Source organism: Galleria mellonella, unplaced genomic scaffold, assembly GCF_026898425.1.
Source record: "Galleria mellonella isolate WM207_F2 unplaced genomic scaffold, CSIRO_AGI_GalMel_v1 utg377, whole genome shotgun sequence".
Classification (NCBI taxonomy): Eukaryota; Metazoa; Arthropoda; class Insecta; order Lepidoptera; family Pyralidae; genus Galleria; species Galleria mellonella.
The window spans coordinates 548,305-573,198 of NW_026442089.1; the positions used below are offsets into that span (position 1 = coordinate 548,305).

General features: G+C 36.1%; 1 protein-coding gene across 1 annotated transcript in view; it reads left to right on the forward strand.

Moving 5' to 3' along the window:
• Window positions 1-24,894, forward strand: part of LOC113521062 (protein boule) — a 30,821-nt gene continuing 5,927 nt past the window's right edge. Inside the window, exons 1-3 of the mRNA XM_026906494.3 lie at window positions 1-688; window positions 22,662-22,724; window positions 24,502-24,658. Of these exons, the coding sequence (XP_026762295.1) occupies window positions 314-688; window positions 22,662-22,724; window positions 24,502-24,658 (595 nt within the window). The 5' untranslated portion in view covers window positions 1-313. The remainder of the gene's footprint in view (window positions 689-22,661; window positions 22,725-24,501; window positions 24,659-24,894) is intronic.

Genomic DNA, 24,894 nt, shown 5'->3' on the forward strand with positions numbered 1-24,894 from the left:
GTTGCCTCGAACATTAAAAATAGCGTGCGACAATAGCTCGAACACTATTTTTAGTGTCCATCATTAAATGTCCAAGCACTCTTAAGTTTCTTTTCAACGTAAAAACGGCTCCTTGCGTGGTCCACGCCGTTGAGACTACAGCGCAACGCATACCCGTCTACTTATCTATACCTAGCACGCCGGGATCGATAGTAGACACCTATCGCATTCACTCACTACCAGTTTCTCATCTGATCGCTAGTGACTGTTTTAGTTACCGCTAGATTTTTTTAGTTTAGTAAACAAGGGAACATGTTTTAAGATATATAGTAACATGGAAACTAGTGTGAAGAGGTACATTAGGAGTGATTCGGCCAGTTGCGCACATATGGTCGAGGAAAATACGGCGAACAATAGAAAAAGTGTCGACCCCCACGAGAAGTTAAAGGCACTGTTGAATTCACCTGACGAGGACACAGATGACAGTCTGCCGCCATCGGACGCGCCCAAGTTCGGCACCGTTATACACAACAGGATTTTCGTTGGTGGTTTCTCGTTGACCACCACCGACGAGGACCTGTGGAAGTTCTTCTCTGGCTTCGCAACAGTGACAGCTGCCAGGGTGATCTACGATAGAGCTGGTGTGTCCAAGTGTTATGGTTTCGTGACATTCGCCAGTCCCAGGGTGGCGAGGTTGATCGTAAGACAGGTAATCAATTTAATATATATATATATATATGTTTTTTAAACTCGTCTCACATTCACACATTGCATCTGAATTATCTCTGTTATCGTTAGATAAATATTTTTTTGTACTGATAACATAAATGGGTCTTGTCTTTTGCGATAAACTGTTTTGAAATCTCTGTTTTGGTGAGCACCAGCCGAATTTCGCTACACAATTTGCCCGACCTTGACACAGTTATAGGTACCTACCTATCTGTCAAAGTCGGTAACACAAAGGGATCTCTGCCTGCTTCAAATTGGGCTTTGCAACCTCTCTTTAATAACATTTCATGTAAAATATTACTCAAATTACCCTCTTCATTTATTTATATCTACATTAAATTTGTTTTCATAGTGTAGTCTCTAGTACTTGGCTTGACTATTTCGTAAACAAACTTGGAATGTCTTTTATTATTATTCATTAAATAAAAAAATAAATAAAAATCTACAATAATAAGTAATAAGCAATAATTACTATAAAGGCCAGATATTTCTTGATACATTAGCGGCTGGACAAATAGTTATAAAATTTTACCCGAACACTAGTACTAAAGATAAAGGTAATCCTCTACCTTTAAAAAGGCTATTAAAATATTAGATACCTATTTTTACTCCACATTCCATTCCGAAAAATTGTGTTTTTCGTTTTCGAACAATGTTTCGACTTTACCCTTAAATTTTTTCCTTTATAAAACTTCTAGATGAATAAGATAAAATTATTAGGAATAATAAACGTAGTAAGTTCATAAAATTCCCATTATACATATGTATATGTAATCACCTACGTTCACATCAAAACATGACCACCAATTTAACTGTACGTTATAAACGTACAGTTATTTTTTTTCTTTTTTTCAATGTCTATCACTCGTTTTCTTTATCAATTTTAACCGAATTATCATTTTTTGGCAATGACTGTAGTCATTTATTCTCTTTATTTAAGTAGATTTGTTGTGAACTTAGATTCTATAGATAGTGTCTCCATACATTTGTATGGAGACACTATCTTCGCTTCACTAGCTTCGAAAAAAGCGGTTCAACTTTTTCATTACAATTTTGCGTGATAAATAGTTGTGATTCCTTTATAACTTCTACATTTTTTGTGTATTATAAATTCTGCATCTTTTTAACGTGTAAAAACATATTTTATTTATTAAATAATTAAATATAGATACGTCAAGATACATCAGAAAAACAAGTCAGCTAATTTGACAAATACCTCCTAAGTGATAATCATGCAAATTCCGCTTGTTTATTTATTTTTTAGAAAACCAACAGCTTACCATACATAGTTTAAAATAACAATAATTTGTTCACATACTTAAATAGCCAATAACAAGTTTTCCAAAGGGAGATTTTGTACAAAAGTCGTTTCCTTGGCCACCTCTGTCCCATTCGTGTTTCAACCGTAAAGCTGTTGTGTTTGCATGGCTGTGTATCGGTTTGAACGGTAGGATATGGCAGTGAATTTACAGGGTACAGAGGAATAACACCTGAGTCCTCAGGAATGGCAACGCATGGGGGGTATCATGGGCGAAACAGTATACTCTCTTATGTCCATCGTACTGCTCATGTCTATAAGCGACGGTTACCACTTTCCATCAGGTGGGTTATCAGCTTACCGTTGGAAAAGTCTCTGACATATGGCACCTCGCGGATATATCGTCTGGTTTTTGTGGGTGCATCCCAACCTTACGGGGGGATTCCCACAGTACCCATTCACTTCCCACAAGGTGTATGGGTCTGCATAAAGCATTTTCCAGACGTTAAAAGAAATGGTGGGTTATCAGCTTGTTAGCCATTCTAAGTAGCATAAAAAAAATATATCCTTTCAGTAAAAAAAAAAAGAATTTTCCAAATTGGTTCACAACTGACAGAGTAATGGGGTAACAAACACAAAAAATAATACAACTGAATCGAAAACCTCCATCTTATTAAATTCGGTTGAAAATTGAACTGTTCCATTTTTTATTGCACGAAACCGCGATATGAGACTTTGATTCGTGGTTGCTGAATTTTATTTATCAACACGATGACCCGGTTGGCCTTACGGTGGCCATATCTACCCATATGTATATACTTACAAATATTTCCTAAACATTTTCATATCAATGTCGTCATAAAATGTATAAATTCAAATTCACAGCAGTTCGACTTTATTATATTTTTTTTTATGATACCAAATGGCATACAAACTAACGGCTCGTCTGGTGGAAAATGGTAACTATGTACATGAACAGAACATATGCACATAGACTAGTGTTTCCCAACCATTTTTGTGTCACGCCCCACTTGAACATTTCTAAAATTTCTATGTCCCCATACATAATTTTTCCCGACAAAGTTTACTTGACGACTCTAATCGTCCAGTTGATATTTTGGTAACGTCAAACGAAATTTTACCTATTAAATATTTACAGCATTTTTTTATTTACTTTTTTTTTTTAGTAAATTTGACATCGATATCTACTCGTAGCATTGCATTTAAATGGCTCGGAGCAAGAGGGTTAAAAGCGCTTCAAGTCCATTTTTTAATTGCCCCTTCTTAACTATCAAACTGCCCTCTTGTGGGGCGTGGGCCCCACGTTGGGAAACACCGACATAGATAGATACCATAGAATATACTGTGATGCTCATGCGTTGCCATCACTGAGGACTCTGGTGTTATATCTCCGTACCCTGTAATTTCCAAACCATAATTCCCGCTTTTCAAATCGCAACCACAATCGAAGCCGTATAATCACATTTGCATCACGACAGAAACACGAGTGAGATATAGTTTTTTTTTTAATACATGATAATGGAATAGTAACCCCGTCTGCGCTAACGGTATACGCTGGCGGGGCACCAGTGAAGGATAGATGAGAATGAAAAGGCAGGTCAGTTAGACCATTGCGATGAACACATTTGGAATTTAGCACGATGGTTTCCAGATGGGACCACGTGGAAGTCGAACTGACAGGGTATATTGCTAGAAATGGGACTGGTAGTCCGCATTACTAATAAACCCTTCGCCCATGTTTAACATTGGATAGTTAACGGATCATATGATGATGTTGATGATGACAAGTTTGCAATGCTTCGAATCTGTGAAATCTTACCAGAGGGAGACTTTGTACAAAAGTCATTTGCTTGGGTACCTCTATCCCATTCGTGTTTCAATCGTGAAGCAGTTGTGTTTGCATGGCTGTGTTTCGGTTTGAATGGTGGGATATGGCGTGAATTTACTGGGTACATAGGAATAACACCTGAATCCTCAGGAATGGCAACGTATGAGGGGTATCATGGACGAAAGAGAATACTCTGTTATGTCCATGGTACTGCTCATGTCTATAGGCGACAGTTACCACTTTCCATCAGGTGGGCCGTCAGCTTGTTTGTCATTCTAAGTTGTATAAAAAGAAAATCTTCAAATATCAGCGCAGTCAAAAGATACGATCATTTATAACGCGTTTTGATATTTTTGCAAGGGAGTGAGAAGGTACTTCCCGTTGACCCAGAATCGTAAAATTTGGTAAGAAGCAATGGCGTGTAACAAAATTAAAGGGAAATATCCGAAAACCGTAAACTTATAGATTTTTTTTATTATACAATTCGATTCAAATCATCTTTATTCAAATAGACTTGTTTACAAGCATTTTTATATATATGTTTTATTTATATGATTGTTCCGGTATCACTGCATCAAACTGAATACGATTTTCACTATTATGTTTCTGAAGATGTAACTTCTAAACTGGCGTATAAATTATTTTGATGCCATCTAGAAGTGGGCTAAAAATTTTATGCATTAGTTTAGTTTTAGTTTATTTGCATTCAACATTAAATTATTAGTTGTAAACCAATGCAAGAGACGTAACGAAGCACTATTTACATCAACATAGTGTTTAGTCAATCTATCAACCTTAGAAAATAAAGAAGTATCATCTGCAAACAGTACTATGCCACATTTATCCTGCATGGCAAAAGCGAGGTCATTTATATAGATAAAAAATAAGAATGGCCCAAGAATAGATCCTTGAGGGACACCCATTCGCACAAATGACCCGTTAGATGTAACACAATTTACTTAAACTTTTTGAATTCTGTTTGATAAATAAGACTGGATTAAGTTTAAATCATTATCTTTGACATCGTAGAAACATCGTAGTTTTTCAGCAAAAATATCAATATAAATGTGTAAAGAGTTTATTCTCATTCAGGTAAAAACTACCCTACTATTTCTCAATTTGAAGCAAATAATATAAATTTTCAATACACTATTAAAATCTGTTGAGCAGTTACGGAAATTAGCATGATACTCGTAGAAAAATGTGACATGGTATTTTTATATATTAATATTTTTCTATACTTTAAAAGTTATAGATATACAAGAGTATAGTAATTAACTTTAACTACGTGTTAGGTTTAATTAAATTATATCATGTACACTGGAGGTTATCACAGTCAGATAAACGGACAAAAGTATAAAAAACCCGGTGAAGCGCGAATCACGTTTCGCTATATTTCTTGTCTATGGTCGTTTAATTTTTTAAACCACACATTTCATCATATGTTATTGTATGATGTGATTTTATTTCCAAGCTGAACATTACAACTACTAGTAAAAAAAAACAAGTTTGTTTTAGCAGCAGGCAGGCTTCACTTCGAACAAAGAATCAGTATAAATGTATTTTGTATAAACTCTATGCGACCAGTTTATTGAATTCGATTTTTTTACACTATACTAGTAAAGTAGCTACTTTAAAAGCTACTGAAGAGCTACTATAGTTAGCACTTTTATGATACCTATTCTAAAGTACCTCTGGTACTTTAGAATAGGTATCATAAAAGTGTGAGTACTTATTTTATCAAAGTTTGTACAAAAGTCGATTGCTTGGGTACATCTGTCCTATTCGTGTTTCAACCGTGAAGCAGTTGTGTTTGCATGGCTGTGTTTCGGTTTGAAGGGTGGGATATGGCGTGAATTTACTGGGTACAGATGAATAACATCTGAGTCCTCAGGAATGGCAACGCATGGGGGGTATCATGGGCGAAAGAATATACTCTGTTATGTCCATGGTACTGCTCATATCTATAAGCGATGGTTACCATTTTCCATCACGTAGGCCGTCAGCTTGTTTGTCATTCAAAGTTCTATAAAAAAAAAAATGTAGAATTTTTCTAAATTTATCTCTTAATATTTTATTTGATAATTTGTCGAAATTACTATTTTATGTATCATTATAAACTATAATTATAATAATTCCGACTTAAATGTATTAGAAAATTAGTTCATATTAATCGTTACAGTAAAGATTTCGTTGTGATATCAAATTGAAATTTGAATTTTCGAGGTAGGTTTAGAGGAATAACATCTCAGAATCGACCGCATTGATATTACATCCCATTTGCTTTTAAAACTATTAAAATAAATTTAAAAACATTTACAAATACACACATTATCTATTACCTACATATTTCATTATATTTTCACATTTTACATTTTAAAATGTCCTTTAAACATTTATTTCCCAGCTTATTTACATTTATATCCCGGCCATGCCGACGAATTTGCTTTTTTAAAACTACAAGAATGAATTTTAAAACATCTACAGATACACACATTTCCTATTACCTACATAATTCTCTGTGTTCACATTTTAAAATGTCCTCTAAATATTTATTTCCCGGCTTATTTACATTCTATCGCGGTCATGCAGAGAAATTTGCTTTTTAAAAACTACAAGAATAAATTAAAAAAAAAACATCTACAAATACACATATCATCTATTACCTACATATTTCTTTATAATTTCACATTTTACATTTTAAAATGTCCTCTAAATCTTTATTTCCCGGCTTATTGTCGGAAGGTGTCATTAGGACCATAATTAATGACGTAAAATTATACCCTCATCAGTTTGGATGACAACCAGGGGAAAACTGTACCGGTTAATCCAGGAAGATTTAAGAAAACACGTGATTTTGATTAATATAAAAGTAAATAAGCACCGTCATTAAAGTTATTTTTGATTAATTACTTTACAAATGTTTTAAATTTAAAATAGCTATTATATTTTAATGTAATAACTACTCCGCACTAGATGGAGTGACGACCTCAAATGCATTGCTGGGAGTCAGTGGATGCAGGTGGCTTAGGACCGTTCCTTATGGCAGTCTATGGCCCTCCATATTACCCGTCTACTGTTGGACATAGTCCCCTGACTATGTCCAGCGGTGGACGGGTAATATCTGAAATGATAATTATGATAAACTACTGTTTTAATTTACATGTAATTGGTCTAGAAATCTCGACTAGTTTCGATACTATCCCGGACCCTTAGTATTGAACGGTTGTGAAGCGAGCGCGCTCATTACTGGTAGTGTTTTTTTTTTTTGATGAGTGAAAATGGTATGGTAACCCCACTTGCGCTAACGGGATACGCTAGCGGAGAACCAGTGAAGGGTGATAGATGAGAATGAAAACAGGCCAGTTAGCCCATCATGATGAATTCATCAGGAATTAACCATGATAGTTTCCAGGGGGAACGGCAAGGAGGTCGACCTGGTTGGGTATATTGCTAGCAATGGAATTCCCTGTCTCCATTACTAACAATCCCTTTCCCTCCTATTGGTAGTGTTAGTTATTAAAATGTAGTGTGCTTACGAACTTTTTAATAATAGATATAAAACATATATGTATAATGTAGGTAATGTATTATATGTATTTTATTTTTTAATTTTTATTTTTATTTAATATTGTTCATTACGTTGTACCGTCAATTATATTTTCTGTTATTCCTGTCTACGTTTGACTGGTAGATAACGCCATATGGTCTCTATCCCATTCGTGTTTCAACCGTGAAGCAGTTGTGTTTGCATGGCTGTGTTTCGGTTTGAAGGGTGGGATATGGCAGTGAATTTACACGGTACAGAGGAATAACACCTGAGTACTCAGGAATGGTAACGCATGTACTCTATATCCATGGTACTGCTCATGTCTATAGGCGACAGCTACCACTTTCCATCAGGTGGACCGTCAGCTTGTTTGCCATTCTAAGTTGTATAAAAAAATTTATAGACAAATTTTACACCAGTACAAACAGACATCCTCATGAATACAAATGTTTATGTTGTGCCGGAATCAAACCTGCGACTGTAGGAACGACCAAGGTTGTTTGAGTATCAACACTATCGTTAAGAGTTATGTATGGTATTTTGTTGCCGAGCGGTGGCGCCGTTGCGCTCATTCCAGACCCTTGAGGAATCTTCTAGAACTCTACAAATACATAAGTGACTCTTGTTATACGAAAAAGATCTTTGAATTTAAGAGTAAATATCTTTTATTTCTAAATAAAAGGTACGAAAGTTTAAAAGTGGCAATACTTCGTAATTATTACACAGGTCTACAACGGAAAAGTATTCGAAATAATTTTAACAAATTTCTACTCAACTACCCATGCTGAATACAAATTGACAAGTGAAAGTGATTTATTAGTTTGAGTTTTTGCAATACTTGACATTTTCCGAATTTAATGATTCTACCCTCACTGAACTTGATAATGCTGATTATATTTACTTAGTCGGCATCGAATGTTAAAAATATTATGTTTAGTTAAAGTGATCTGTATTACTAAGTGATAAAAGTATTAAAAATAAAAAAAAATACGTATAATTTATAGCAAAATGTCTCGAAAATGTGTAAACAATTCCGACAATTTTTGTTACATTTGTGGTGAAGTGATATTTAATAAGCAAAAGTGTTCAATATCACCTGCAATAAAAAAGCTTATTATTACTATTTTAACGAAAGCATAAAACATCAGGATAAAAGCTGGGTTCCACATTTTTGTTGCAATCCGTGTGCTACAGGCTTAAGAAATTGGCTGAATGGCAAAAAACCATCATTTCGATTTGCAGTGCCAATGCAGTGGCGAGAATCGACAAATCATGCAACTGATTGTTATTTCTGCCTGACAACCCATGTATTTGGAAAAGGCAAGGGTGTTTCTAAAAAAAAAAAGAAAAAAACCATAGTGTATCCGAATGTACCATCGGCTACTCGTCCTCTGCCGCACAGCAATCTTCACCCGATTCCGAAACGTCCTCATATTGAGGAAGATGAAATTACACTTACTTCACCATCAATTTCTTCAATGTCAGAATCCGAAGTACCTAGTACGTCATCACAGCCACACAGGATAACACAAGCCGAATTAAATGATCTTGTAAGGGACTTAGATTTGCCCAAGAACAAAGCAGAACTTTTAGGATCGAGACTGCAACAATGGAACCTATTAGAAAGTGGTGTGAATATTACATCTTTCCGTACTAGACAAAAAAACTTAACGCAATATTTTGAAATGGCTGAAAGTTTAGTTTTTTGTATAGATGTTAGTGGTTTGATGAAAGCTCTTAAAATTACGTATAAACAGAATGAATGGCGACTTTTCATAGATAGCTCGAAGTTAAGCTTGAAAGCTGTTTTGTTACATAACCGAAATATTTTACCTTCGATTCCTATTGGTTACGCGGTCCATATGAAAGAGTCTTATGAAAACATGAAAACCCTTCTGTTGCGGATTAAGTATGATAAACACCAATGGCAAATCTGCGGGGATTTGAAAGTCGTAGCTCTGCTGCTCGGACTACAATTAGGCTACACGAAATTTTGTTGCTTCATTTGCGAATGGGATAGTCGTGATAGAAAAGAGCATTATAAAAAAAAGTTGTGGCCCCATCGTCAGACACTTCAACCTGGACAAAAAAATGTTAAAAATGACCCTTTAGTTAACCCACAAAATGTTTTACTTCCGCCATTGCATATTAAACTAGGACTGATGAAAAATTTCGTAAAAGCAATGAACAAAAATGGAGCTGCTTTTCAATATCTTCGCCAGAAATTTCCAAGATTAAGTGACGCTAAGGTCAAGGAAGGAATATTTGTAGGTCCTCAAATAAGAAATTTATTTAAAGATGATAACTTCGACTCGGTTCTAGAAGGTAAAGAAAAAAAAGCCTGGGATGATTTTCGCCTTGTTGCAAAAAACTTCTTAGGAAATAAAAGGAGTGACAACTATGCTGAACTTATAGAAAATATGTTATCATCATTCCAAAAACTGGGTTGCAACATGTCCTTGAAAATCCACTTTTTACATTCGCATTTGGATTTCTTTCCGGATAATTGTGGGGCTTTAAGCGATGAACATGGGGAGCGCTTTCATCAGGATATTGCCAACATGGAAAAGCGATATCAAGGCCATTGGAACGTTTCAATGTTGGCGGATTATTGCTGGACTGTTTGTCGAGATATTCCAGAAGCAGAATATAAGAGGGCAGCGAAGAGACCACGTCGAAATTCCACTTATGATTAAAAAAACTGTATAATTTCTGTAAATTTTTTCAAAAATCGTCTTATTTTTTTTTCTAAATAAGGGAAACTAATTTTAATGTTTATTAATTATTTTTGTGTTTAGTACGTGGAAATCAATAAAAAAATCTACTTTCCATGAACAATACTTTTTTAAAGTCAAAATTTGTAGACCAGTGTTATTATATATTGTGGCCGTTTCAATTAATCTGTAACACAGGTTTATTCTACTTCAGACGCTAGTTAAGTTTTTGACAATAGATATATCGTGGTCAGCATCTCAGCCATTATCCGTCCACTGCTGGACATTGGCCTCCCCCATAGACTTTTATTATACAACTTAGAATAGCAAACAAGCTGACGGCCACCTGATGGAATGTGGTAACCGTCGCCTATGGACATGAGCAGTACCATGGACGTAACAGAGTATACTGTTTCGTCCATGATACCCCCCATGCGTTGCCATTACTGAGGACTCGGGTGTTATTCCTCTGTACTCAGTAAATTCACGCTATATCCCACCCTTCAAACCGAAACACAGCTATGCTAACACAACTGCTTCACGGTTGAAACACGAATAGGACAGAGGTACCCAAGCAATCGATTTTTGTACAAAGTCTCCCTCTGGACTACATTTATTATAATAGAAAATATTACAATATTTCCGAACCGATATGACAACATAACCTTCAAGAAAATAGCATATTCCCTTTTAAAAGGCCGGTAGCATACCTGCAATGCCGTTGGTGTTGTGGGTGATCATGGGCGGCGGTAGTCACTTACAAACAAGTGAGCCACATGCTCGTTTACCACCTGTATTGTAAAAAAACTTACCAAGATATTGTATAACAAACACATTAAAAATACCGTCGCATTGAGAAATTTCACTATTTTCAAGTTACAGTGTCACTTAGAATAAGATGATAGGCGAGACCAAATTCTAAAGAAAGAGTTTTATCAATTCCTGTACTGAACCCTAAACGTAACGGAATCTATTGATATTTTATTAAATATATATATATATATATTTGATATATATATTATTTGTTATCAGTACGTTTGTTTCACTATCACGTGAGTGTTAAGAGCAATTGCATTTTTTCTCATCACAACACGAATGACGTCAGAGGATTTTAATATGTTATTTTTTTCTGACCTCTCCGGAAACTGACACGATAATTCTGAACCGATTTTGTTAATTACTTTTACAGTTTTTGGGCAAAGAGAAGGGGAAATTGAGGACAAATCCGGTTTCACGTAGTCCCCGCGTGTAGTTCTTCAAGCGTGTTTGTAATTCACTTAAAAATATCGAACACTTTTGTCGAAATTTCGTTGTTTCACAAGATGTTAGGCGGAGATCACGACCGATGGAATTTAAGTACGAGATCTTAGCAGCACTTGATCAGTTCGATGGCGCGTGTAGTTAACAGACCCCCAGATTTAATCGGGAATATAAGTAGGTAAGGAGGGTAAAAAAATTATTACTGCATTGCATTTTTTTTAATGGATGATAATGGAATAGTAACCCCGCCTGCGCTATCGGTATACACCGGCGGGGCACCATTGAGGGATGGTAAATGAAAATGAAAGAGCAGGTCAGTTAGCCCATCACGATAAATGCACCTAGAATTCAGCACGATGGGTTCCAGGGTAGACCACGTGGAGGTCGACCTGATGGGGCATATTGCTAGCAATAGGATTACTAACAATCCTCCCTCCCCCACTGCATTGCGTTCAGAAATGATAATTTAATCATCATCATCATCACATCAGCTCTTAACCGTCCACCGCTGAACATAAATCTTCCCCTTGGGGGTTTAGCCAGTTGTTGTCACGCTTGTTAGGCGGGTTGCCAACCGCAGTTAGGATTTAGACATATTTTAAGAGGGACGCTGCCGTCCATCCCTCTCCTTCTTTTATTCGCCTCTTACGACACCCACGGGAAAGGAAGGGGTGACCTTTTTCCTGCCGAGACCTGCACAGCAATATTTTTTATGTTTTTTACCTTATATCTCGGCTATTGATACATATAAAGTGTTTTGGATTTTGTTTATCTAAAAAGATTATACTTTCAAATTAATACCTTAGAATTTTAAAGTTTACTTTTTAAATCAATGCGGTTTTTCCACGATTTAAAAACAAAATTTTAATTATTAGTCGAAGCAAAATCTATTGTACCAGCAGTTTCATCACTTCCAAATTGAACATCAAAACGTGTAAGTAAATTAAAAGAATAAAATAGAAAATGAAACATTTATTGCTAGTAAACACAAAAACAATATGAAATATAGAAAAAAACATATACAAAAAGTGTCCCGTACTAGGCAAAAGGAACCGGCTCAGCTGATGCTGCGAGTCTCTCAGCGCAATGTGAACAGCACAGCGCTGGTTTTCAGCCAGTCCTTTTTTTAACAAAATAAAATATAACTCAAAAGGCGCTTAAAAGAATAAAAATATTGAAGTGAAACAAGCGACCGCCATATTTATTTGTTGAACATGCGATAACGAATAACAAATGATTTTCATTTCGTACGCTATCGCCGCTTAACATCTACGTCTCACGTTCCAGATTCGTATCTCTTCGTTTTAATTTACAAGCGGTATATGTATAGAAAATTAGTGGGGTCCAACTAGGCATGGGTAATATCGGTACCAACCCGATATCTGTGTATTAGATACTGAATATCAATGATCAACGTTGCCAGATTGGATATATTTTTCTTACTTTTGTGTTAACATTTTTCTGTTTACGAAATTGTGGAGAAATTAAATTCTTAGAGAAATTTTGAGGGAAAAGTGAAATGGGCTTGAAAATTTTGGGTAATATTTGTAACAGTGTTGGTGTTTGTAAATAATATAATAATATATAGATTTATTTTTATACAACTTAGAATGGCAAATAAGCTGATGGCCCACCTGATGGAAAGTGGTAACCGTCGCCTATAGATATGAACAGTACCCTGGACATAACAGAGTATACTGCTTTGCCCATGATACCCCCCATGCGTTGCCATTCCTTAGGACTCAGGTGTTATTCCTCTGTACCCAGTAAATTCACGCCATATCTCACCCTTCAAACCGAAACACAGCCATGCTTCACGGTTGAAACACGAATGCGACAGAGGTACCCAAGAAATCGACTTTTGTACAAAGTCTCCCTCTGGTAGATTAATGAAGGTAGCAAAATAGAGAATTATAATAAGAGAAAGAGTGAATAAGAGAAGTGAAACGCATTAAATGGCATTTTCATTGTTCAAAATGTAATAAAAATCGACACATGCTTATGATTTTATATCAGCCCTTAACCGTCCACTGCTGAACATAAACCTCCCCCTTGGAGGGTTTTGCCAGTAGTTGCCACGCTTGGCTGGCGAATTGTCAACTGCAGTTAGGCTTTGGAGATATTTTAAGAGGAATGCTGGTGTCAATCCCTCGCTCTCCTTTAGTCGGCTCTTACGACACCCACGGGAATGGAGGGGGTGGCCTATTCTATGCCGGGATCACGCGGCCAAGCTTGTGTTTGAATTAAATTAAAGATATTGTATCGATTTGGAGTGAAAATATTTGATATTTGGCTAAATAAAATCGCATCTGAAACACTGTCGATGGCGGAAATACTTCATCACTCATTTCAATTTCACTTTCACCGGACAGATACCCATAATAAATACCGTTGGGTTTCTTTATTTCGATATTATAACTAGATATTGGATAAGTCATATTGAATATATCTGTTATTGGACAAATATATAGTATATTGTATCTATATATGCTCTACATAGCCCACCACTAGGTTTGACCGCTGCACCGGGTCAGAGTTTTACTTGGAAATGTTTAGGGTCACCTTATAATGGCGAATAACAAGGCATGGCATCGTAGATTGTATTGGTATGGTGTGGTATAGCGAAGGGCAAATGACTATACACTGAACTACTGGTATGAAACTGGTTTCACAACCGTTTCACGTGTAAAATCACGTGTTATTTTTTTTTTTTAATTAATACGTTTATTAGTTTCACGAAATGAAACCAGTTTTATGTAATAATTAAACATTTTTTAACCGATTTAAAAAATGATGGAGGTACGTTTGTGTTTTTTTTTTTGTTCCTTACTGAAGTAATGAGGTAACTCCGTCATTTGTAAACCGATTATTTTTTTTTTTATCTGAAAGGGTATACTTTCTTATAAATTCTGTAGATTTTTTTTCGTAATTAATTCGGTAATTTAGTTTTTATATCAAAATAACTGGTTTTGTATGATTTGATTTTTGTTTTTTTTTTCTTTTGTGGAAGAAAATCATTAAATTATTAATGGATGAAAATGGAATCGTACTCCCGCCGTTGCTATTGGTTCATATTGGCCGTATCAGTGATGAAGTCAGTCAGTCATCAGGTCAGTTGACGTATAGTAATGAATTTGCGAGCATTACGATGATTTCTATGAAGATAGACCCGACAGGGTTGTTAGCAATGGGGCCTTTAGTCCCCTATCTTATAAATCCGTTCCCCGACATTAAAAACATTATCATATCATCATCATCATCATCATTAAGTTCCAATAGCCTCGTTCGCCTCTTACGACACCCACGGTAAAGGAAAAAAGTGACCCACTCTATGTCGGGACCATTCAAAATATATTCAGTCGAAAATTTAAGAGTACATTATCAAACACAATATTAACAGGGGGGAAAGGGATTGTTAGTAATGGAGACTAAAAATCCCATTGCTAGCAATATACTCAAGCAGGTCGACCTCCTCGCGGTTCCCCCTGGAAACTATCATGGTTAATTCCTGATGAATTCATCATGATGGGCTAACTGGCCTGTTTTCATTCTCATCTATCACCCTTCACTGGTGTTTCGCCAGCGTATCCCGTTAGCGCAGGCGGGGTTACCATACCATTTTCATCCACCAAAAAAAAGCACTATATTAACAAGGTTGCAACGACGAGCTATGAGAATTGTCGGTGATCCTAGGCTTGCAAGCGGTATCGAACCCTTAAGTCTTAGGAGAGATTTTGCCTCGCTCTGCGTGTTGTACAACGGATTGTGCTAAGAGGAATTATTCAATATGATGCCCACAGCCACTTTCTATCATCGTACGGCTCGCCATCGACAGGGAGTTCATCCTCGTACCCTACAGCCTAAATGGTCGCGTACAACGCGGTTTCAGAGAAGTTTTCTCCCACGAATACTCAGGTTATGGAATGAGCTCCCTGCTGAGGTTTTCCCAAGATCCTACAGCATGGGGTTCTTCAAAAGGGGGGTAAAGAGGTTTCGTCAGAGTCGGCAACGCGCGCGTAATACCTCTGGTATTGCAGGTGTTCATAGGCTACGGTAACCACTTACCATCAGGTGAGCCGTATGCTTGTTTGCCACCTCAGTGGTATAAAAAAATATTTTAAATTCTAAATCGACTAAATATTCGACTAAAGAAGGCAGGGGGGTAGGGTTTAACAATGACCTTTGAGATTTATTAGTTTTTTTGTCTTTTTTTTTTATTTAGAGGTTTTCATCCTATAAGGATATGTCAGCCCCATCATTACCTAATCTTAACTTCACATAATACATAAATAAATAATACCTTAGTAGTCTATTTTAATAGAGGGAATCAAATTTATTAGTCTGGCTAATAAAGATATTCTAAGTTTTCAGACCTCAGTAAGTGATTTCCATGCTAAATCCACAATTAAATATAGATTAGGTCAGGGTTTCTCAAAGTGGAGTGCTCATACCACTTGGGGGTTTTTTTATGATAAGTGAATAGTAATCCCGCCTGCGCTAACGGTATACACTGGCGGGGCACCAGTGAGGGATGATAGGAGGTGAGGATGAAACAGGTCAGGCCCATAATGATCAATTCATAAAAAAACAATAAAGATGGTTTCCAGAGGGAACCGCGTGGAGGTCGACCTGATAAGGTATATTGTTAGCAATGGGATGATCCCTTTCCCCCTGCTCATACTACTTGGGGTACTCCAGTTGATCGCAGAGGAAACGCGACAAATACGTAATGGCGGCAGCTTAATTAATTCGCACGCCTACTAAGCACAGACAGTAAGACAAATTGTCCGAGATTCAAACGCTTCAAACTGATTTTAAAAAGATGTTTTTAACAAATCTTTGGGTATAGAAATTAGTGTATTGGATTAAGCAGCGAACTTCAAAAAACTGGGCGAGCACAAATGATGAATGAATGAATGAATAGTTCATTTTCTCTTCACAAAAGGTAGTATAAAGTGACAACTCGAGGTACAATTCGATATGAAGCCCAATTTTGTGAGAGACTGGTGCTTGCGGTAGGTTTAGAAGAGCCTGTGTTACAAGTCACCAGTGCCCCATCTCCATGGACTACACAAATACAAGGCAACCGATTAGTGTTACAATACACAGATAACAACAATGAGATATAGAGTGCAAGAATAAACTTAACGTTAAAACTTATTTCTAATAATTATAACTTATATATAACTTAGGCAACTTAGCGAGCACAAAAGAACATGAAAAGGTTGCAGTGTCACAGCTTTTTCTGCCTGTAAAAAAACTTGTCTTTCAATAATAATAGTAGATCTTTGGGGGTAACAAGACAAGAAGAATATCCGGACTTTACACGTAAAGCTGTGAAATTCATTAATTTCATTACAACTTACTTATGTAAGTATAGGTTTTCAAGACTGGACACGTAATAGATGAAATACAGGAATCGACTGAACGCTGAATCTGAATAAAGAATGAAATTGAGCAATATTACTATGAAATACGGTTCCGTTTGCATTGAAAAAACACGCGCGTCACACTGAATTGACTTAATAACAGAAATAACATCTATTTATTGCTATTTAGCACTTTTTGATCGATTTCAATCGACAAAGGAAGGCGGACCTCGATTCGGTTTTTTTATGTTTGTTACCTCATGACTCTGTTAGTTCTAAACCGATTTTGGAAGGTTCTTTTTTTATCTAAAAGTATATATATTTACAAATTAGTCTCGTAGAAATTTTATGAATTTTTTTATACAACTTAGAATGGCCAACAAGCTGACGGCCCACCTGATGGTAACTGGTAACCGTCGCCTATAGACACGAGCAGTACCATGGACATAACAGAGTATACTGTTTCGCTCATGATACCCCCCATGCGTTGCCATTCCTGAGGACTCAGGTGTTATTCCTATGTATCCTGTAAATTCACGCCATATCGCACCCTTCAAACCGAAACACAGCCATGCAAACACAACTGCTTCACGGTAGAAACACGAATGAGACAGCAATCGACTTTTGTACAAAGTCTCCCTCTGGTAAATCAGTTTAGTTTTTAGTTAAAAATAACTGGTTTTGTACAATTGAAATCGATTCTTTTATGGGATATAATGTTTAATTATTTTTTAATAAAATACATTATTTGTTCGATTTAAAGTCAGTTATTTTTAAGAGGTCCGCCGCGGTCTAGAAAGTCTAACACGGATACAAGGAGCCATAAAGTTTGAGAAACACTGAGCTAGGTCAACAGTAGTAATAATATTTAGATTAAGCTTCATACATAAGTCAGACTGGCCTGAATTTTCTAGATAAAGTGTACTGTATAATACTAGTTTTTAATCACGACTTCGCTTGACTAGGATAAACAGTAGCCTATCTTGTAATTGTTTATATTTATAATAGGTTTACTATTGTAATCTTTTGGAGGAAACAATAAAGAGTGTCTATCTATCTATATATTGCATACATTCATCATCATCATCCACTGTTGAACATAAGCCTCCCCCTTGGGGGGTTTTGCCAGCAGTTGCCATGTTTTATTTATTACATACATTACATGGTATTTGTATATATATATATATATATATATATATATATATATATATATATATATATATATATATATATATATATATATATCCCTATGTTCTTGGGCATAAAAATATTACAAAAACCCCTTCACAAACCATAAGTTCGCCATTTACACTTTCTTGGTGTATTATTTAATAAATAAATAAAATCTAACATAAAATAAATTTGTTTTTAATTAGTAACTATATAAAGGTCACTTATTTGTAGCGATATATCGTTATTTGATATTAAATATACATAGTTTTAATACTTCCTCTACATTCCTGCATCCCTTGTATCCTCAGTTCAGATTACTCCTAATTTGACCTCTTTTAAGGGTGTCGATACACATTACTTCGGCCGAGGGCCCTCGACCGACTTACTAAGCTATTCCTTTACATTTCTGCTTGCCTGGTACTTTATTCATCCTTTCAATATGTCGGAACTGCGCAGTAATAGTTCGCTTTATTATGGAAAAAATGCTAATGGACGGCCGGAAAAAAGGCTGTATATAAAATAAACTACATAAACTGTATTATTTATTATAATATTTATTTATGTAATCTATAATATAAGTACTTAGGGGGAAAAGGGATTGGGAGCAATGGAGTTTGCCAGCCCCATTGCTAGCAATATTAGGTCGATCTCCACGTGGTTCCCCCTGGAAACCATCGTGAACAATTCTTGTTGAATTCGTCACGATGGGCTAACTATATATATATATATATAAGTACTTAAGTAATTTAGGTACTTATGTATAGTAATTCATATGGTTTTTTTTAATACGAGCGTTTAAATAGATTATACTTATTGTGCCAAATAGCTACCACCTCTTTCTTTTCTTCTCTACCCAAAAATATTGTTCTTACTTTTCGTAGGGATCTCTATTTAAAAAAAAAAAAACTAAATAAAAAATACTTGTCTCTTCTTTACGCAATCCTTTTTAATCCCGCTGCTCGTGATAATCTAAAAGACCGATTCTTGTTTCTCAGTGAGGCTAATGATCATACTTTACGCAATGTCAATAACCTCCGACTTAAATTTCCCACTCATTCTTCTTCCTTTTATTCTAAATCCTTTACTGTTCAGGCAGTTCGCCTATGGAACTCACTACCTACCTCTATTCGGTGCGCTCAAACTCTTACTAGCTTCAAAACCTCTGTTAAATCTTACTACCTCTCACTTTAGTACTATTTTCCTGTGTTCTCTCTTCGTTTTCCTTCGTAATTTTTTTTCTGTTGTATGTGTGCTGTTAAGTATGTGTATGTTATGTATATATTTAATTGTGCATATATGTATGTGTGTATGTATGTATGTATGTTTGTATATGATAATATTTATATAATAGTGCGCCACCTACCCTTTGTCTTTTTCTCAATGTCCTCTACCCAAAGTTTGTCTGGAAGAGATTGCTTAGCGATAAGGCCGCCTTTTGTATCACTTCTCATTTATATTTACTGTATTTGTTATTTCTTTTTTCACTCGGTGCAATATAGTGTAAATAAATAAATAAAATATATAACTTATGTAAATGTAAAATATTACTGTATAACTTTCTCCCTTTATCTAATATATATAAATAAGCATATAAACATTAAATCTCTCCTTTTCATAATGTTAGTATATACATAAGCCAAGTGTCCCATATCTGGGTCAGTAGAACTTCAGGAAATTCTATTTAAATTATCAATGAAACACTTTCAACCAATTAATTGATTTTTTTTTTATTTAAACGGTCGCTTCAATTATTAATTTGTTTACATTTTTATTAAATTCTATCGAAGTAGATTATAGAATGAATGAATGAATCATTCAAAGTAGATTATAGATATGAATATCTTATTCATAAAAACGTCAAGTCTCTTATAAATTTATTTTAGCTGTCAAACTGTTTTGTCTATTGTGTTAAATTCGTAATTTGAAGGACAGTGATAAAACAATGTAATAGTTAACACAGGTCTGTGGAAAGTGTTAGTTTTTATTAATAAGGAATATTATAATATACTATTTATGGATATATATATATATATATATATATATATATATATAAATACATATATATATATATATATATATATATATATACATATGTAATATGTAGTAACAATAAATATATATATATATATATGATCATGTCTGGATACCTTTTAAATGTCCATTGCAGAAAAAAAACATAGCTGTCAAATTATTATATATATGTATGTGTGTGTGTGTATAGGTAGTGCAGTAGTCTCGTGCGTGCCGGCAAGATGGCTTGGCTCCAAAACTCGAAAATATATTTAATCTGAAAGAAAAAAAATCTTGGGTCTGAAAGGGATATATACCTATATATATATATATATATATAAATTATAATGATCTGAGTATACCCGTAGATTTATCCGTTACAATAACAATTATATTCACAAGGCCGGTTAACTTTAAGGGCCCCTTGGATGTTTGAAAATTGAGGTTACACCCAGGTTACGCGGGAATAAAATCGATGCAAAAACTTCTGCGGCCCGGATGAGGAGGAAAGACGAAAATAATAAATTTTCCATACTGGCTCTTACCCGCGAGCTCGGTCGCGTGACCGGGGTATGTCGGTTGACCGGGATAAAATATAGACTACGGCCATTTCCATCTCATATGGTACGTACTCTGTATACAGAATGTTATTATAATTGGTCGAACTGTTAAAATGATATGATCTAACAAACAAATAAACTCACACATTAGTTTGGGGGGAAAGGGATTGTTAGTAATGGAGACTGAGAATCCCATTGCTAGCAATATACCCAATCAGGTCGACCTCTTCGCGGTTCTCTCTGAAAACTATCATGGTTAATTCCTGATGAGTTCATCATGATGGGCTAACTGACAGCGCCGCCAGCGTATCCCGTTAGCGCAGGCGGGGCTACCATACCATTTTCACCCATAAAAAAAAAACTCACACATCCTATTAATATAATAAAATAATTAATTGAACGATAACTTGATTTGCTTGAATACAGATTATTGCATTTGAAGTATTTATTGCTAAAAAAAAAATTTTATATACAACTTAGAATGGCAAACAAGCTGACGGCCCACCTGATGGAAAGTGGTAACCGTCGCCTATAGACATGAGCAGTACCGTGGACATAACAGAGTATACTGTTTCACCCATGATACCCCCGTGCGTTGCCATTCCTGAGGACTCAGGTGTTATTCCTTTGTACCCTGTAAATTCACGCCATATCCCACCCTTCAAACCGAAACACAGCCATGCAAACACAACCGCTTCACGGTTGAAACACGAATGGGACAGAGGTGTCCAAGCAAACGACTTTTGTACAAAGTCTCCCTCTGGCAAATGTATGTTGTACCAATTTGGTCGATTACAAGTAATTCAAATACTGTATCTATCACATTATTTTTTAAAAAAAAAAGTTTTAAAACTAAAAAATCATTTTAAAATAAGAACAGCGTAATCACTAATCACCATAATTTACAAGTGACATATTCGGGCTGTTTTTTTTTGGCATAATCTACTCATATATGCACGGGAAGCCCTAAATTCTCTTTATTATTTCACGCCGCGTCCAAATTGTAGGTGAACAAATAGCCTAGTCGCGGCAATTCTATCAATAGCGCCCGGTCAAGGTACTAAGTGAGGTAAAGTTGCAAATCACATACACGGGAAACCACTTAGGCCTTTGTCGTATTGAATAAAGGTACAGGGTACGCATTCAGGTGAAATTGTAACGGTTTAAATTATAAGCGGTAGCGTTTTATACTTTTTTTTTATGGAGTTTTATCCTTTTTTTGAGTGGCTTCAGTGAGTGATGTACATCGATGGAGTGGCGACCTCAAATGCATTGCAGGGAGTCAGTGGATGCAGGTGGCTTGGGACCGTTCCTTGTGGCAGTCTATGGGGGAGGCTTATGTCCAGCAGTGGACGAATAATGTCTAAAATGATGATGATGATATTGATGGAATAGAATAGAATGGAAATGATTTTTATTTAAATAGACTTGTTTACAAGCTCTTTTATATACAGTGGTATAATCATGTAAAACTGTCAATTTCGAAATGTTTTTTATATTATTATTGTGACAGAGAAGCATACGGCCATTAAACGGTTATTGTACCTTACAAACCTTCTGCAACATCAAGAATGTCACGTATGGATTACCCTTTAGAAGCTTTGTTATGATTTTTAGGAACCCATTTTGTTAGCTTCTAGGAAAGATCTTTGTAGGAATTATTCCGTTTCATTTATTCCTAACCTTATAACCTGGGGGGAAGGGATTGTTATTAATTCGAACTATCATTCCTATTATTAGCAGTATACCCTGTCAGATCGACCTCCACGTGGTCCGTCTCTGGAAACCATTGTGTTGAACTCCAGGTGTATTCATCACGATGGACGTCCAAGGCGACGGTTTTTTTTAACGGGTGATAATGGTATGGTAACCCCGTCTGCGCTATCGGTATACACTGGCGGGGCACCAGTGATGATGAAAGCAGGTCAGTTAGCCCATCGTGACGAATTCAACGATAAATTAGTCACGATGGTTTCCAGAGGGAATCACGTGGAGCTCGACCTGACAAGGTATATTGACCTCATTACTAACAATCCCTTCCCCCCTCTAGGCAACGGTTATCACTTTCTATTAGATTAGCTATCAGCCTATTTGCCATTTTACGTTGTATGAAAAAAATCTCTAGTAATCTTTATCCCGGTGTTAAAGTTGTTTCTTTTATCTATTATGTTTGTTTAAATAAATAACGGTTCTTTCTATTTCTGTTACAGAGTGGAGGGGTAATGTTCTCCCCATTAGGACGCCTGCGTGTGGCACAAGCAGTAAGGAAGCAGGTATGCATCATTATTATTTATATTTGCAATCAACTTCCAGCAGCAGTATTTCCGAACCGATACGACATCATAACCTTCAAGGAAAGAGCATATTCCTTTTTAAAAGGCCGGCAGCACACTTGCAATGCCGTTGTTGTTGTGAGTGACCATGGGCGGCGGTAGTCACTTATCATCAGGTGAGCTGCATACTCGTTTGCCCCCTGTTGGATTTTTTTATTTTTTATTTATAAACCTAACCTTATTCACTTTAATATTCGGAAATGGTAACACATGAGGGGTAAGGATCATCACTATGTATGGACGTAGCTAGGGAGAGGCATTGGGGGACAATGCGCTACCTTTAAAGGCCCAATGCCCTTAAAATGAAGGGCCCCAAGAAAATTAGACAGATTTGCTTTTTCGACGTTTTTTTATACCACTGAGGTGGCAAACAAGCATACGGCCCACTTGATGGTAAGTGGTTATCGTAGCCTATGAACACCTGCAAAAATAGAGGTATTAAGCGTGCGTTGCCGACCCTGAAGAAACCTCTTTACCCCCCTTTTGAAGAACCCCATGCTGTATGTAGGTTCTTGGGTAAACCTCGACAGGGAGCTCATTCCATAATCAGTCGCTTAGTCACTTAATTATGGCTTCTGACCTATCAAAAAATTCTTTTGCCCTACTTTAAACTTGGGTTCTACGGCTCTGTCGCTGTGTATGGTATTTTTTATATCTAAACGATAAGTAATAGTTACTAGTTAGCTTTAGACAGGACGTCGGTTTGTTTATCATTCCAAATTGGATATAAAAATCTAGTAGAACGGTGACAACTTAGGCCTCTAGATAAAGAGCCAATCAATCAAAATGTATTTATTTAGGTTGGACTATACAGACTTTTGGCGTGTCTTTTTTTAATTTATTGCTCAACTCGAATCCTTAATCTATAATAAGTTCAGTCAAGAAGAAAAGGCAGAGTTTCAAACAAAAGTTTTGAAGGTTGGGATATGGCTGTGAATTTACAGGGTACAGAAAAATAATACCTGAGTCCTCAGGAATGACAACGTTTCGGAGGTATCATGGGCAAAACAGTATACTCCGTTATGTTCATGGTACTGCTCATGTCTATAGGCGACGGTTACCACTTTCCATCAGGTGGGCCGTCAGCTTGTTTGCTATTCTAAGTTGCATAAAAAAAAAAACAAAAATTGTACATAAATCATCTTTCCGGAAAGATCTTTTTACACAATTTCACACTTTTTGTTACCTTTATGTATAAGGTGTTTCTAAAAGGAGCACGTCCTCGATTCATATCATTTTTTGCGGCACTTTCACGGGAATACGTTATCAATTCTAAATAGGTTTTCACTATTGTTCTTGCAAGCTTTACACTTTCATATTTAGGATTATAATGCTAGTAAGGGTTGAAATACAATATGAAGTAATTTTATTTATTTATTTTATTTATTTTTTATTTTAATGAAGCGCACGTAACAAATTATAACCATGTTAGGTTTATATGTAGGTAATTATGGTTTTATACTGGGTTACGATTCAAAAACATGTGTACACAGCTTGATTAACATTTAGAGAAAACATTTGAATTTCGACATAACAATTGGTAAACAGCTACTCATGTATGTATGTTTTTTAGATTTTTACTATAAATAATTTACTTAAAATGAAATTTATACCGTAAATCTATCACCACACAAGATATTTTGCTGTAAACCCTCTGAAAACAGTAAGTAGACATAAATAAAGGTTATTAACGTAGGTACCACCTCCCTTGTTCCAGATGAGCCAGCTGCCAGTCCTCAGCTCAGAAGCCACGCCGCTCCAGGCCCCGCTTTGCTACCAGCTGCTGTGCGCACCGCCGCTGGCTCCGCTGCCCGCCTGTGCGCCTTGCGAGATACCCCCACCACCTTACGCCGTATATCCATTACCTTTCGAGAGTAAGTTTCCTTTGACAAAGAGATCTAAAGTCGTACTAATATTTGGCTGACCGGTGACGAGTTAACTCGTCTTTTCATATCCAACGGTTCCTGACCGGTGATTCTGAGTGAGCGAGTCTGAGGGAATACCGCACAATACATTTGTGTAAAGGATACATCACTGTACTAAACCGTTTGGTCAACAATAGTAGGTTATATTTGGGGGCAAAGGGATTATTAGTAATGGGGTCTGATTG